General features: G+C 33.3%; 1 protein-coding gene and 1 long non-coding RNA gene across 3 annotated transcripts in view; one reads left to right on the top strand and one right to left on the bottom strand.

Moving 5' to 3' along the window:
• Positions 1 to 276: 276 nt before the first annotated feature.
• Positions 277 to 13,716, bottom strand: part of CSN3 (casein kappa) — a 15,879-nt gene continuing 2,439 nt past the window's right edge. Inside the window, exons 2-6 of one of the 2 annotated variants that reach the window (XM_050791435.1) lie at positions 12,067 to 12,120; positions 9,875 to 9,936; positions 6,861 to 6,893; positions 2,547 to 3,042; positions 277 to 441 (exon numbers count right to left, since the gene is read on the bottom strand). In XM_050791435.1, the coding sequence (XP_050647392.1) occupies positions 2,581 to 3,042; positions 6,861 to 6,893; positions 9,875 to 9,928 (549 nt within the window). In that variant the 5' untranslated portion in view covers positions 9,929 to 9,936; positions 12,067 to 12,120 and the 3' untranslated portion in view covers positions 277 to 441; positions 2,547 to 2,580. Of the gene's footprint in view, positions 442 to 2,546; positions 3,043 to 6,860; positions 6,894 to 9,874; positions 9,937 to 12,066; positions 12,139 to 13,716 lie in introns of those variants that run through there. The other variant, XM_050791434.1, reaches the window with a different exon arrangement.
• The window catches only part of LOC126955167 (uncharacterized), an 8,238-nt gene continuing 7,033 nt past the window's right edge, over positions 12,512 to 13,716 (top strand). The window contains exon 1 of the long non-coding RNA XR_007725820.1: positions 12,512 to 12,647. This is a non-coding gene — a long non-coding RNA (uncharacterized LOC126955167). The remainder of the gene's footprint in view (positions 12,648 to 13,716) is intronic.

Raw genomic sequence — 13,716 nt, 5'->3', positions numbered from 1 at the left:
TAAATTTAATTCTAACTCTAGAGTTCCCATGGCTCTCAAGAGTCGTTCTGTAGTCCCCTGGATTGGAACACTATGGCTTGGCTCTTCTCTGGTCCCAGTGTCATCCTAGAGGAGAAATTCTTAGTGTCAGACCATGAACCACTTTTGAGAACCTGATGAAACTATGAACTCTGCTTTTAGGTAAATTTGTGTACTCTAACTCACACTAAATTTGTCAGCATTTCAAAGTTTCAGAGATCCCTGAGGTCCCTTTGCAAACTCCTCTCAAAGAATCAGTTGCAATCAGTTGGCTTTATTGTGCAAGAATCAAAATATTGAATGTGGCATGAATGTAAAATGTAAGGAGAGAAGAGCTGAATCTGTGAAAATCACATTTTCAATTGACTGAAGGTGGACAAATGACTGAAGGAGTGTGAAGTAGTCGTTTGGTTTCAGCAAGTCCTATAAAAAATAAAGATAGTTTAGAAATTTATTCATAGTGTGTTAACAGTTCTCATGATACATATTTATTTAGCTTCCATAATTTTTCTTTTTTGTCTGTATCCCATAAGTTAATGAGATTAAATATTTAAATTTAAATATTTAAAATAGGCATATAGTAAACTGAAAATAATAGACATGTAATATTTACAGAAAAACTGTCTTTTACATGTTTCTTTACATTTTGCATCAGTAAAATATGTAACTACTTATTAAATAACTTGCTTTCATGTGGTCTTTAATAAAATTTTCTTATTTTGTTCTCAAAAATAGGATAAGCCAGCTGTCTAACCAGCTCTTATTCTCTTTTTCTTAACAGATATCCTGTTGAACAGCAACTAAACAACACACTTTACCCATACGCTAGTCTAAGGAAATCACAGTGTATTTTTCCTGGTTTTTGGCAAGTTAGCCCATATAAAAATAAATGACATAGTAATTAAGCCCCACTGTCTGATATTAAACAGGTTTGGTTTGCCTCCCATTTGCATGTTCTAGCTGTGATAATTTACTTAATGTCCTCAGTCCTACTGGTTTTTATCCCTAAATTTGAGATAGGAATAGTATCTGTTTCATATAGTCACTATGGGAATCAACAGACATAATTATGCACAGTTTTTATCATTTGGTGGAGACTTAGGATATTGGTTAAAAATAAATGTTAATATTTATTAATTTTACTTTATCTTTTCCAATACATGACATTTTACAGATCGATCAGTTTTTAAAATCCTTTCACATGTGCATTCTCACTTGAGTCTCACAGCAACCAGAAATGAGAAAATAAAAATTCAGAGAAAGTAATGACCAGCCTATGGTCATTAGGCAAGAAGATGAAAGAAGCAACCTTTTCTGGGCTAATAGTAGTCCCATGATATCGCAGACCATTGTCTGGTATTTTAGATCATAAAACATGTAAATATCTGATGGACTGAAAATATTTGTTGCAAAGAAACTCAAAATTTTGCAATTTTCTCCCCAAAGTGTGTTTTTAATTTTTTAATTTTTTATTTTTTTTGAGTCGGAGTCTCGCTCTGTCGCCCAGGCTGGAGTGCAGTGGCGCGATCTCGGCTCACTGCAAGCTCTGCCTCCTGGGTTCATGCCATTCTCCTGCTTCACCTCCTGAGTAGCTGGAACTACAGGCGCCCGCCACCAAGCCCGGCTAATTTTTTGTATTTTTAGTAGAGAAGGGGTTTCACCATGTTAGCCAGGATGGTCTCGATCTCCTGATCTTGTGATCCACCCGCCTCGGCCTCCCAAAGTGTTATGATTACAGGCGTGAGTCACCACGCCCAGCCTCCCCAAAGTATTTTACACTCTTTGGATATTTTTCACTTTGTTAATCATTCTATTTGTTTAAATTCTTCTCATAAGTTTCAGATTATTTTAAACTCTACCATTATCCATTGGTCCAAGTAATAAATAGTAACATTTTGCATCACATTCAGTGTTCTGAAAGTATCCTTTTAATATTTATGTTTTTCAAGTTAAGCATTATAATTCTTCCATGGGTTTATCTTAGAATAGGAGAAATATGAGAGGCTTAACTTCATGAATCATTTGGAAATGATGTCTGAAATAAAGAAATGCATGGAAACATATCGTTCCTTTCACTCTTCATACTACAATGAGAGTGCAAGAGAATTGTTACAGAATTAAAATTTACTTAAACCCATATTCTATATAACTTCTTCTAAAATTACTTTTGAAATAAAAATCATGAAAGTGTTACTTGCTGTTTTACTCTACTGTCATAGTTTGTGTGTGAATAAGGATGAAATAAAACTATTAGATTCTAAGAGTGTCCCAATTGTCATAAAAAAGTTTGATAATAAAGTGGCCAATTATTTTCACTTTGTCAAATAAAATTATTTTAAATTTCTAGTTGGAACAGAATCTGGTATATCAATGCTATGGGTTTACCAAGGTAAAATTGTAAGTACCCTGTTTTTTCTGCTTCTGTAATACACTTAGTTTATCTATTTGTACTATTTTAGAATTTATGGTTGTTTTCATAAATCCATGCTTCTTGTCAGAATTATTCATTTTGTATATTGTTCATTTACCTGTGTTGTCTTCTTTGGTATTTCCTTGGTGTTTTCATGCCGTAGGTGTAGTAACTGAGACTGTGGTTGTCTCAGGGGTGCTCGTGATGATGGACTCTGAAAAATCTTCTGGAGTGACTACATTGTCCACCGTTGGTTCAATGGTAGGAGCTGGTGTAGGTTCAACAGTAGTGATGGTATTGATGGTAGGGATGATTATTTTATCCTGAATTTTCTTTGGGGGGATGGCAATAAATGATGGATGTAGGTTTGGGCGACGTACCACAGTGGGTAAGTGGCTATTTGGTAGGTATTGCCGCTGAGGAATTTGGGCATGTGGCCTAACTACAGCTGGGTTTGCATAATATGTGCGAGGCACATATGGATTATTAATTGCTATAGCTGGTCTATGTTGGTACAAATTGGTTCCATAATAAGGATAGCTATTTGGCACATAATACATTGGGACATATGGAGCTGTTTTCTGATAGAACCGTCTTTCACCGTTCTCATGGCACTACAAAAAAAGAATAAATTATACAGAATATTATTATTATAGACCCAAATGTGGAAATACCTTAAATCTGCATTTTTTGAAATAATATAGTATGTGCCATTGAGTAAGATATTAGAAGTAGGGAACCCAGCAACAATATTATTTTATAAGATGTTGATTTGTACATTGCCTTTCCACTTCATGATTTTCAATATTATAAATATTATTTTGATAATATCAATATAATATTTGTTTCAAAGAAATTAGATGAGTTTATTCATAATGTAAACCATATTGCCCAGAGTTTGGCATATATAGAAAGTGATCTGACATGTTAGCTATTATAGGTACAACACAGAGAAAAATCTCACTCAGAACTTTGACATGTTATATGCAAGCACAACATGCAGACACACACAAAATGGCACACACACACATATGTATTCTCACCACATATTTGTAATTGATCTCAAATTTTATTTATTTAAAAATTAGCCTAAGAGCACATTTATTTTTCCTAAACTAATTATAGCAGAATAGTAATATAACGTGATGTGGAGTGATTCCTGGATTTGAATTTTGGATTTTTTTTTTTTGTTTAATTTTCTTCACAAAAGATTAGATAAAGAATTGTCTATATCTTAGCATGGATGGTCTTTACAATTTGGCATGTTTTTGCAGTGGCTGGTACTGGTAGTTCCTTTCCATGTTTACTGCTTCCTTCAGGAGATCTTGTAAGGCAGGCCTGGTGGTGACGAAATCTCTCAGCATTTGCTTGTCTGTAAATGATTTTATTTCTCCTTCACTTATGAAGCTTAGTTTGGCTGGATATGCAATTCTGGGTTGAAAATTCTTTTCTTTAAGAATGTTGAATATTGACCCCTACTCTATTCTGGCTTGTAGAGTTTCTGCGGAGAGATTCACTGTTAGTCTGATGGGCTTCCCTTTGTGGGTAACCCAACCTTTCACTCTGGCTGCCCTTAACATTTTTTCCTTCATTTAAACTTTGATGAATCTGACAATTATGTGTCTTGGAGTTGCTCTTCTCAATAGATGCAGAAAGGACCTTTGACAAAATTCAACAGCCCTTCATGCTAAAAACTCTCAATATTAATTAGGTATTGATGGGACACATCTCACAATAATAAGAGCTATTTATGATGAACCCACAGTCAATATCATATTAAATGGGCAAAAACTGGAAGCATTCCCTTTGAAAACTGGCGCAAGAAAGGGATGTCCTCTCTCACTGCTCCTATTCAAAATAATGTTGGAAGTTCTGGCCAGGGCAATCAGGCAGGAGAAAGAAATAACGGGTATTCGGTTAGGAGAAGAGGAAGTCAAATTGTCCCTATTAGCAGATGACATGATTGTGTATTTAGAAAACCCCATGATCACAGCCCCAAATCTTCTTAAGCTGATAAGCACCTTCAGCAAAGTCTCAGGATACAAAATCAATGTGCAAAAATCACAAGCATTCTTATACACCAATAACAGACAAACAGAGAGCCAAATCATGAATGAACTCCCATTCACAATAGCTTCAAAGAGAATAAAATACCTAGGAATCCAACTTACAAGGGATGTGAAGGACCTATTCAAGGAGAACTAAAATCCACTGCTCAACAAAATAAAAGAGGACACAAACAAATGGAAGAACATTCCATGCTCATGGATAGGAAGAATCAATGTTGTGAAAATGGCCATACTGCCCAAGGTAATTTATAGATTCACTGCCATCCCCATCAAGCTACCAATGACTTTCTTCACAGAATTGAAAAAAAACTACTTTAAAGTTGATATGGACTTGAAAAAGACCCCACATTGCCAAGACAATCCTAAGTGAAAAGAACAAAGCTGGAGGCATCAGGCTACCTGACTTCAAATTATACTACAAGGCTACAGTAACGAAAACAGCATTGTACTGGTACCAAAACAGAGATATAGACCAGTGGAACAGAACAGAGACCTCAGAAATAACACAACACATCTACAACCATCTGATTTTTGACAAACCTGACAAAAACAAGAAATGAGGAACGGACTCCCTATTTAATAAATGGTGCTGGGAAAATTGGCTAACGATATGTAGAAAGCTGAAACTGGATCCCTTCCTTACACCTTGTACAAAAATTAATTCAAAATGGATTAAAGACTTAAATGTTAGACCTAAAACCATGAAAACCCCAGAAGAAAACCTAGGCAATACCATTCAGAACATAGACATGGGCAAGGACTTCATGTCTAAAACACAAAAAGCAATGGCAACAAAAACCAAAATTGACCAATGGGATATAATTAAACTAAAGAGCTTCTGCACAGCAAAAGGAACTACCATCAGAATGAACAGGCAACCTACAGAATGGGAGAAAATTTTTGCAATCTACTCATCTGACAAAGGGCTAATATCCAGAATCTACAAAGAACTGAAATTTACAAGAAAAAAACAACCCCATCAAAAAGTGGGCGAAGGATATGAACTTCTCAAAAGAAGACATTCATGCAGTCAACAGACACATGAAAAAAATGCTCATCATCACTGGTTATCAGAGAAATGTGAATCAAAACCACAATGAGATACCATCTCACACCGGTTAGAATGGTGATCATTGAAAAGTCGAGAAACAACAGGTGCTGGAGAGGATGTGGAAAAATAGGAACACTTTTACACTGTTGGTGGGACTGTAAACTAGTTCAACCATTGTGGAAGACAGTGTGGCAATTCCTCAAGGATTTAGAGCTAGAAATACCATTTGACCCAGCCATCCCATTGCTGGGTATATACCCAAAGGGTTATAAATCATACTGTTATAAAGACACATGCATGCGTATGTTTATTGCAGCACTATTCACAATAGCAAAGACTTGGAACCAACCCAAATATCCATCAATGATAGACTGGATTAAGAAAATGTGGCACATATACACCATGGAATACTATGCAGCCATCAAAAGGATGAGTTCATGCCCTTTGTAGGGACATGGGTGAAGGTGGAAACCATCATTCTCAGCAAACTATCACAAGGACAAAAAGCCAAACACCGCATGTTCTCACTCATAGGTGGAAATTGAACAATGAGAACACTTGGACACAGGAAGGGGAACATCACACACTGGGGACCTGTCATGGGGTGGGGGGAGGGAGGAGGGATAGCATTAGGAGATATACCTAATGTAAATGACGAGTTAATAGATGCAGCACACCAACATGGCACATGTATACATATGTAACAAATCTGCATGCTGTGCACATGTACCCTAGAACTTAGGGTATGTTTAAAAAAAAGAATTGTCTATAACTACGTGCCTCTATTTAAAAATTTGTCATAAAAATTCATTGGTAGACCTTTCCGTATAAATAGAAATAAATCAGCAAAATTATACTACAAAGCAAACTCCTAAAATGAGATATATTTAATGTATTCAAACATATGTGGGGAACAAAAGGGGAAGTAAATATAGATGTATGAGAAGTATTCTAGGAGGGGTCAGAGAAGGACCTTTCCTTGTCTTAAAAAGTGGAAAGGGGAAATATTAAGCTTTACTTATGTTTTCATTTTTTTCCAATATGAAATGCTGAAAGAGTTTTCTCATATTGTGAAATATACCTGAAAACCAAAGATACATGACAGGTTATATAAGAAAACAAAACTCTCAGCTAGAACGTCAATGTTGATTCATATCACCTTTTGCTGAAATGAATTTTGGAAATATTATTAGATTATTTAATGAGATGAAATATTTAAGTTTTAGACAGAAGGCATCTGTAGTATGACTGACCTTTACAGAATATATTTTGCAGTTCATGCCTCTAATAGAAATAATTGAAATAGACTTACTGCTGGTTGTTTCTGGTTTTGAACCTCTGCAGCCTAGGGAGTTCCAGAAGAAGTAAGAAAAAAAAAGGAAGACTTAAATCAGTTAAATAAAATTTTGCGTTAAAGGCAAAATATGTTTTTTTTTTTATTTTTTAAAACATTTTTCATGATTGATCTATGAGGCTTGTTGGACTACTTAAGAAGCAACAGTAGTGTAACTGATTAGTAATAATAAACTTCATGTTTATATTGTCTTTAAATATAACCACCTAGAATGAAAAAGTCACTGTGGGAAAAATCTGTTCATCTGACCGCTGTGCCAGCAAATACACAATACACTTAAATGAAAAGTATGAATAATTTCTATTCAGTTTTTATTAAATATACATTGTTAAAAATTAGAGGAGTATTGAGCCTTTTTTCCTTTCTCTGCTCTCATACTAAGATGATTCATAAGGTTTACTTAGAAGATTTAAAATATTGCCTCTTGCATAAACTTAACATATAAATATGTGTTTTAAATACCATCTTTCATTTGTTTTTATAGTGCTTTTCTTAGTTTTGAATTGTGACATATTTAGAGAATCAGGAGTGAGAACACAATTTTATGGACATATATTTATAAAACTAAAAACTCCAAAGCTTTTAGAAACTTTTGAAAGGAGGTATAATATTAAATAGTTTTAAATTGGCAGTTCTGGTTTAGGACATTACACATGTATTCGTTGGGTATAAAATGACTCTAGAAACCTTTTGGAAGGTGTGAGTATAGAAAATCAGAAATTTGAGAAGGTAATAAAGTTTCCTTGCTTTAAGACAAAGACTTGCTTTTCTTTAAATATATTAAATCATTAGTTTAAAATGTAAAGAAGTAATATGAGTCTGGGCATGGTGTCTCACTGTGTAATCCCAGCACCTTGGGAGGCAGAGGTGGGTGGATCATCTGAGGTCAGGAGTTCAAGACCAGCTTGGCCAACATGGTGAAACCCTGCTTCTACTAAAAATACAAAAATAAACTGGGCATGGTGGCGGGAGCTTGTAGTCCCAGCTACTCAGGAGGCTGAGGCAGGAGAATTGCTTGATCCTGGGAGGCAGAGGTTGCAGTAAGCCAAGATCGTACCACTGCACTCCAGCCTGGGTGACAGAGTGAGACTCTGTCTCAAAAAAAAAAAAAAAAAAAAAAAAAAAAAAAGAAGTAATATGAATATTATAGAAGTAATATGAATATTATAGAATATTATAGAAAGTATACTTTAAAAAATTCTGACAATCTGGATACCTTAATGCAATATCAACCTATGCTATGTATTCCTGGTATATGCTTGTCTAAAAAGTATCCTGCGTTTTTATAAGAAATGTGGTATCTCATTTTTTTAAATTTATATCATAGGTTTCATACCTACATTTTTATAGTTGATAACTAAGTTGTCAATGATTATGTCGTGAAATGTTTATTTCTTATTGTTATCTATTAAGATAAAATTTTAATTATAAACAGACAGATGATTAACATCTGTATACCAGTGGCCTTTTTAATAATTTTCATTAATACCTTAAAAAGATTTTTCACAAATGTCATTAGTTTTCAGCGATCCTTTGATAGAAATTATCAAATTGTGGTACAGAAAATTTGTGCCAAATTAAAATGTCACCAATAGGCTATGTATTTATGCAGTTTAGTACATAATTGCTAGTAAAATATTATCTAACTCTTTTCATTTTGGGGGAAGGGATAAAATAGTACATAAAAGATGGTATCACATTGATGTTTTAATTTGTATAAATTTGACTGCTCATAAGATTGAATGGTAAAAATCAATAAACTTAAATTATTTTTTTCTGTATATTTGTTCATGTCCCTGAGGCCTGAAGCCTTTGTGAAAATGGGAAGGAATGTTTGAAAGACAAATCCGGCTCAGGTAGCTCAGGAACAGGTTGCTATGCAGCGGGGATTTGTGGATCATTTTATGATTTAAACTTTAAGCCCTATTACTCAAAGAGAAAACCTAAGTTCTAAATGTTCAGGTGGCCACAAAGTATCTGAGTTGTAGAACTCAAAGTTTTAAAAGGTAATTTTGACTCCAAGAATTGACCTAATAGAGTTAATAGACATGTTATACATAGGCACAACATGCAGATAATAGAATTAATTAATAGATGTTAACTTAAAAGCAAGTCTAAACTTAATAATAAATAAATATTACAGAGATTTACAGAACAAGGACTAGTGCTCCCCAAAATTTTACAATTCAGGAGGTGGACATATACCATTATTATGCTTGCCTCCTTTGTGAGTGCCTAGAATCCCCAGATGAACATGAAAATAAAAAGAGGCAATAGCCAAAACAACAATAAAAACAAGTCAAAAAATTAAAAGACAAAACCAGAACTTTTTCTAGGTCCAGTAGCCTTAAAACATTGCATATAATTCAAGATAATGCCTGCAAACCTTCAAGCTGTTTATGGCCACGGATCCCTGGAAAGGGGTCAGTCAATTGACATAATGGAGAAGAATGTAGCAAAAGATAATGATTCGAATGTTAAAGGCAGAAGTATCAAGGTCTTTGAAACTTGTGAAAAAGCTTAACCAAAGTTGACCTTTGAAGGATTTTGTTTCCATAAAGACATTGGAGTCTGGGTGAGATACGAACTTAATTAAAATAATTTCTGATTCCCGGACTATGATTTCTGTAGTTATTCTTTCTGAATTATCTTTAATGCATTTATAATTTTAAAATGTTTTCAGTATTGTTTTCCCCACAGAATGTATTTTCTCTATAGTATGAGAATTTTAAAAGTTTCCTATATATGATTAACTATGATTTCTTAATTCACAGAACTAAATGGATATCCAAAAGAACATGACTTTGATTTTATAATAGAAATAATATTTAAAAAATTAACCTTAAAATATAACAAGTTTGTAGATATTTTGGTCTATGAGGTATAACTGTATTAAGAAATTTGAATAGTTAGAGCCCTTAAATAAAAATTTCTTAAAGTCAGTACAAACTGGTTAGATGAAATTAACTTACCAAAAAAGGCAGGGTTAATGCCAGGACATTCACAACTAGAAGAAAACTCTTCATTATTGCACCTAAAGATACATTTAAAAAATTAATTTAGAAGAATTTGTTACTAGAATTTTAGGAGTGACTTGAATACAACGTTTGCTTTGATTAAGAAAAAAAGCCAGATTTACAGGTAGATTTAGCCAATGTGAAAAATTTATTTTAACAAAAGAATGTAAAAACTCAAAGTTGGAGTAAAAAAATTTCTGAATTTAATTTTTGACAGCATTAATGGAATTATAAAATTATCATTACTATGTCAAATGTTGAGATTATCAAGGTAAATATGATGCAATGAGTAGCATCAATTTTAGGAAGAGTGTTGAAATATACACGAATAACTGTAAGAGGGAAAAAAGTAGAAAATGCCACAAAAGTGGTTTTCTACTAAAAAAAGTTTCAGTTAAGAGAAGCAGCAGTCTTTGTGTGGGAAAATGACATACAGGTGAGGCTTGCCTATGCAGGGTTTAATAGGGAGAGAAGTATTTCAAGTAGAGGAGAAAGTCTTGAGAATCACCATGAACATTTGATTGGAATCTTGTATGAGAAGAGAAATACAAGATTGGAAGGAAAGTTTAGAGCAGAAAGAGTAAACACCTTTAAGTTAATGATGGGTGAAAAAGCTAGGCATGGCTTTATAAACAACAGAAAACAATTGATTGTTTTCGGACTAGAAAGTGTATGACTATACATTTTTTGGAGGACTGAGTTCTAGACCAGAGTTCTCTACCTCTGTAACTTTGATCAAGTGATTTCCGTTTCCTGGGCTTTACATTTTTTTACCTGTAAAACTAGGGTTTGAACTTAGAGATTTCTAAAATTCTGTAATTCCATGATCAATCCAACAGAAGTATGTAGGATGGAACGGGAAGTGGAGGGTTATGAAACTGTTTCCTTTATAACATGCTTCTCTAATAATCATAACCGATATGATTAACTCGAGTGTTTTAATAGGAAATATAGAGATGATACAGTGGCTTTGACTAAAATATTTAAAGAAATAAATTAACCTTATTTTTCTAAAAGAGTATATACAGTGTCATACCTTCTTATTTGATTTTTAATAAATCATCTTTTTAGATAATAATAATATATGATACCCCAAACTTTTTATATTTAAGTATATATTATGTTTAGGAAGTAATTACTAACTTCATCTTGTTGCAGCTATTGTTATTGATATACTCATATAAACTTAAATCACCACAAACTTGAACTTTACAAAAAAGATTCACAGAATTAAAGTCTCAGATAGGGGATAGAAAGCACATTGTACTCCATTAGCGTCTGATTCTCAGGCAATAATGATTAGGAAGGCTGTCTACTGAAGTGACTTCAAAACTGCCCATACGATGTCATCCAATTTCCATTCGATGGAACTCATTTGTAATCAATTTGAACAATCTAAGAAAACTCGTATTTCTTTAAGTGGGATGAAGCTCCTTATTAATGCTTCACTTGCTAGTGATCTTTTAGGATTATAGACTGAAAATATTTTCATGATGAATCACAGACCCCTTATCAATTCACACAGTAAAATGATATGTAAACAAAAGAAAATATTCTATAAAATGATAGTAATTTGTTTTTGGCACAAACAAAAATTACAGAGATAAGACCATACTTTGCATATCAGCTACATTTGCATTTGCCCTCATCACTTGGTAAGAAGAAATAGTTTGTGAAATGGTAGAGTTATACAGCTTTCATGAGTATTTGAAAGACATGTTTTAAAAAAATTATTATTCCATAACACATAAAATTATGACTTTTATAGAAATAAATTTTGAAAGTTATTAAGGGATCAATTGCGATTATTATCATGAGTCCAACTTCCTGAGGAATTAACTCTCAACGTTTGTCTGTAGGAATATGTTAAACGCCTTTTTTGTTCGGAATTCACAATGTCTACTATGATTTAGCTGGTGTCAGAATTCGACTGGAACCCAGATTAAAGTTAAAAATAAATTTGATCATAACACCATTCAGAACTTAGGTTTAGGTTAGAAATTAATTTTAAAGTGATGCTAGGTCATATTCAAGCTTAACAATAACTAAAAGGAAGAAAATGTGATTCTGAAATAACTATGGTGATGTCCCAACTAACTACTGTGAAAATAATCACTTTCTTTTCTCAGGTGTTTCAGCAGCATTACCTTTCCTCGTGCCAGTCAGGTCTTGGTTGGCAGTAGGTTGAGTTGGCTTGTCAGCTGCAGAGAAGACCCAAGATAAATAACTGAAGACCAGACCAATGAAAGGATATTAGTACCTTGAGTCACGCTATTCTGTTTCCCTCCTACTTTTTACCCAATAAGATGATGACAGAAAGGAAAGATTTGATGACAGCAGGGTCACCTTTGGGTCAATCCTTTTTAATGAAATGCGGAGAAGGATGTAAAGTCATCACTCATAAAGCTTGAAAAAAGAGTATTCATATCTTTTTAAACAATCTTTTTTGTTTTATAAAGAAATATAGAAGAATTTTAAAAAATATTAATTGTATTCTTATTCAACTTATCCTATGTATTTGAACTTAAAACTGCTGTTGAAATGAAAAATAGTCACAATACTTTCACATTTTAATTGTTTCTTTTAGTTTAAGAACCTGGATTTCAAGTGATACTGCATCTGGTATAGACTGTGGTTGGTCTTCTTCCTTCCAGAATTACAATTATTGATTTTTAAAAATTAAATAATTGGCCATCTCACACATACCCAAGAGCACCTCCTTATAAAGGTAAAACCCGTATATGAAACATTTTAATCGGTGTAAAGTGGGGAACTATTTGCATTTGAGCTGCAGCACATTTTCTCCCATATGCATTGACTAAATACTTAGTGATTTATTATTTTCTCATGAATAAACATTTTTAAGATTTTAAATTTCATTAATATAGGTGAACCATTTTGAAAAAACATTATTAAATTATTGAATTGGAGATATTTGTTCTGTTTTAAGGAAAGTCATTTTGACTTAGAGCATACATCACAAACCCACTGACATTGTGAATATTTTGGCAAAAAATAGCTAAACAAAAATTTTGTTTAGATAATTCAGGAAAGAATTATTTTCTTTTACTTGTTTTTCTCAAGAAATAATGTTAACTGTGACTTCATTTTGCCTGTGAAGAACTGACCAGATTGAGGAACTTACAGGAATTAATGTAAGACTGCCAGAACACAAACAAGAAATAATATCAGCATTGTAATTATGTCTATGTTCCTATCTGTTTCTTAGAACTGTTGCATGTCTTAGAAAGTTAGGAACAATATTCTAAACCGTAGAATACTTATTTGGATTACACAGAGTAAAATGAGATTTTCTGTTTCTCAGAATAGTTGGTTTTTGCAGTTCAAAAAGAGATGACAGAATTTAAAATTGCTACACCAAGTTGCTAAAGTAATAACACCAGCCATTCTATCTGAACTATTTAGTCACAGTGTTTTCCTTTGATTCTCAGGGTCCATGGTTGAAAGACTATGATCTGGTCATTCCTAAATTTTGAAGGTGTTCTATTTCACATAGTAATTTCTCAGCCATTGATTTAAAATCATGAGTGTTAATGATTTTTCAGTTGAGTATTGAATTATTTAACTTACAAGTAGCAGACACTCAGAACACTTCTGAAGACATTGTTTTCACAGGAAAATATATTTTAAGAACACCTGAGAGTGCTAATAATCTTTTCTCCCACTAAGATAAAAACATGTTTACCATGGTATCATCCATTCACTTCAAACACTAATGTAGCTTTTGTGGGGCTTTGCAAAACTGGACATTATTATTTGAGCACACACATTATTTT

The sequence above is a fragment of the Macaca thibetana genome, chromosome 5, assembly GCF_024542745.1.
Source record: "Macaca thibetana thibetana isolate TM-01 chromosome 5, ASM2454274v1, whole genome shotgun sequence".
NCBI lineage: Eukaryota > Metazoa > Chordata > Mammalia > Primates > Cercopithecidae > Macaca > Macaca thibetana.
The sequence above is the reverse complement of the archived record's forward strand: the minus strand, read 5'-3'. Positions and strand labels throughout refer to the sequence as shown.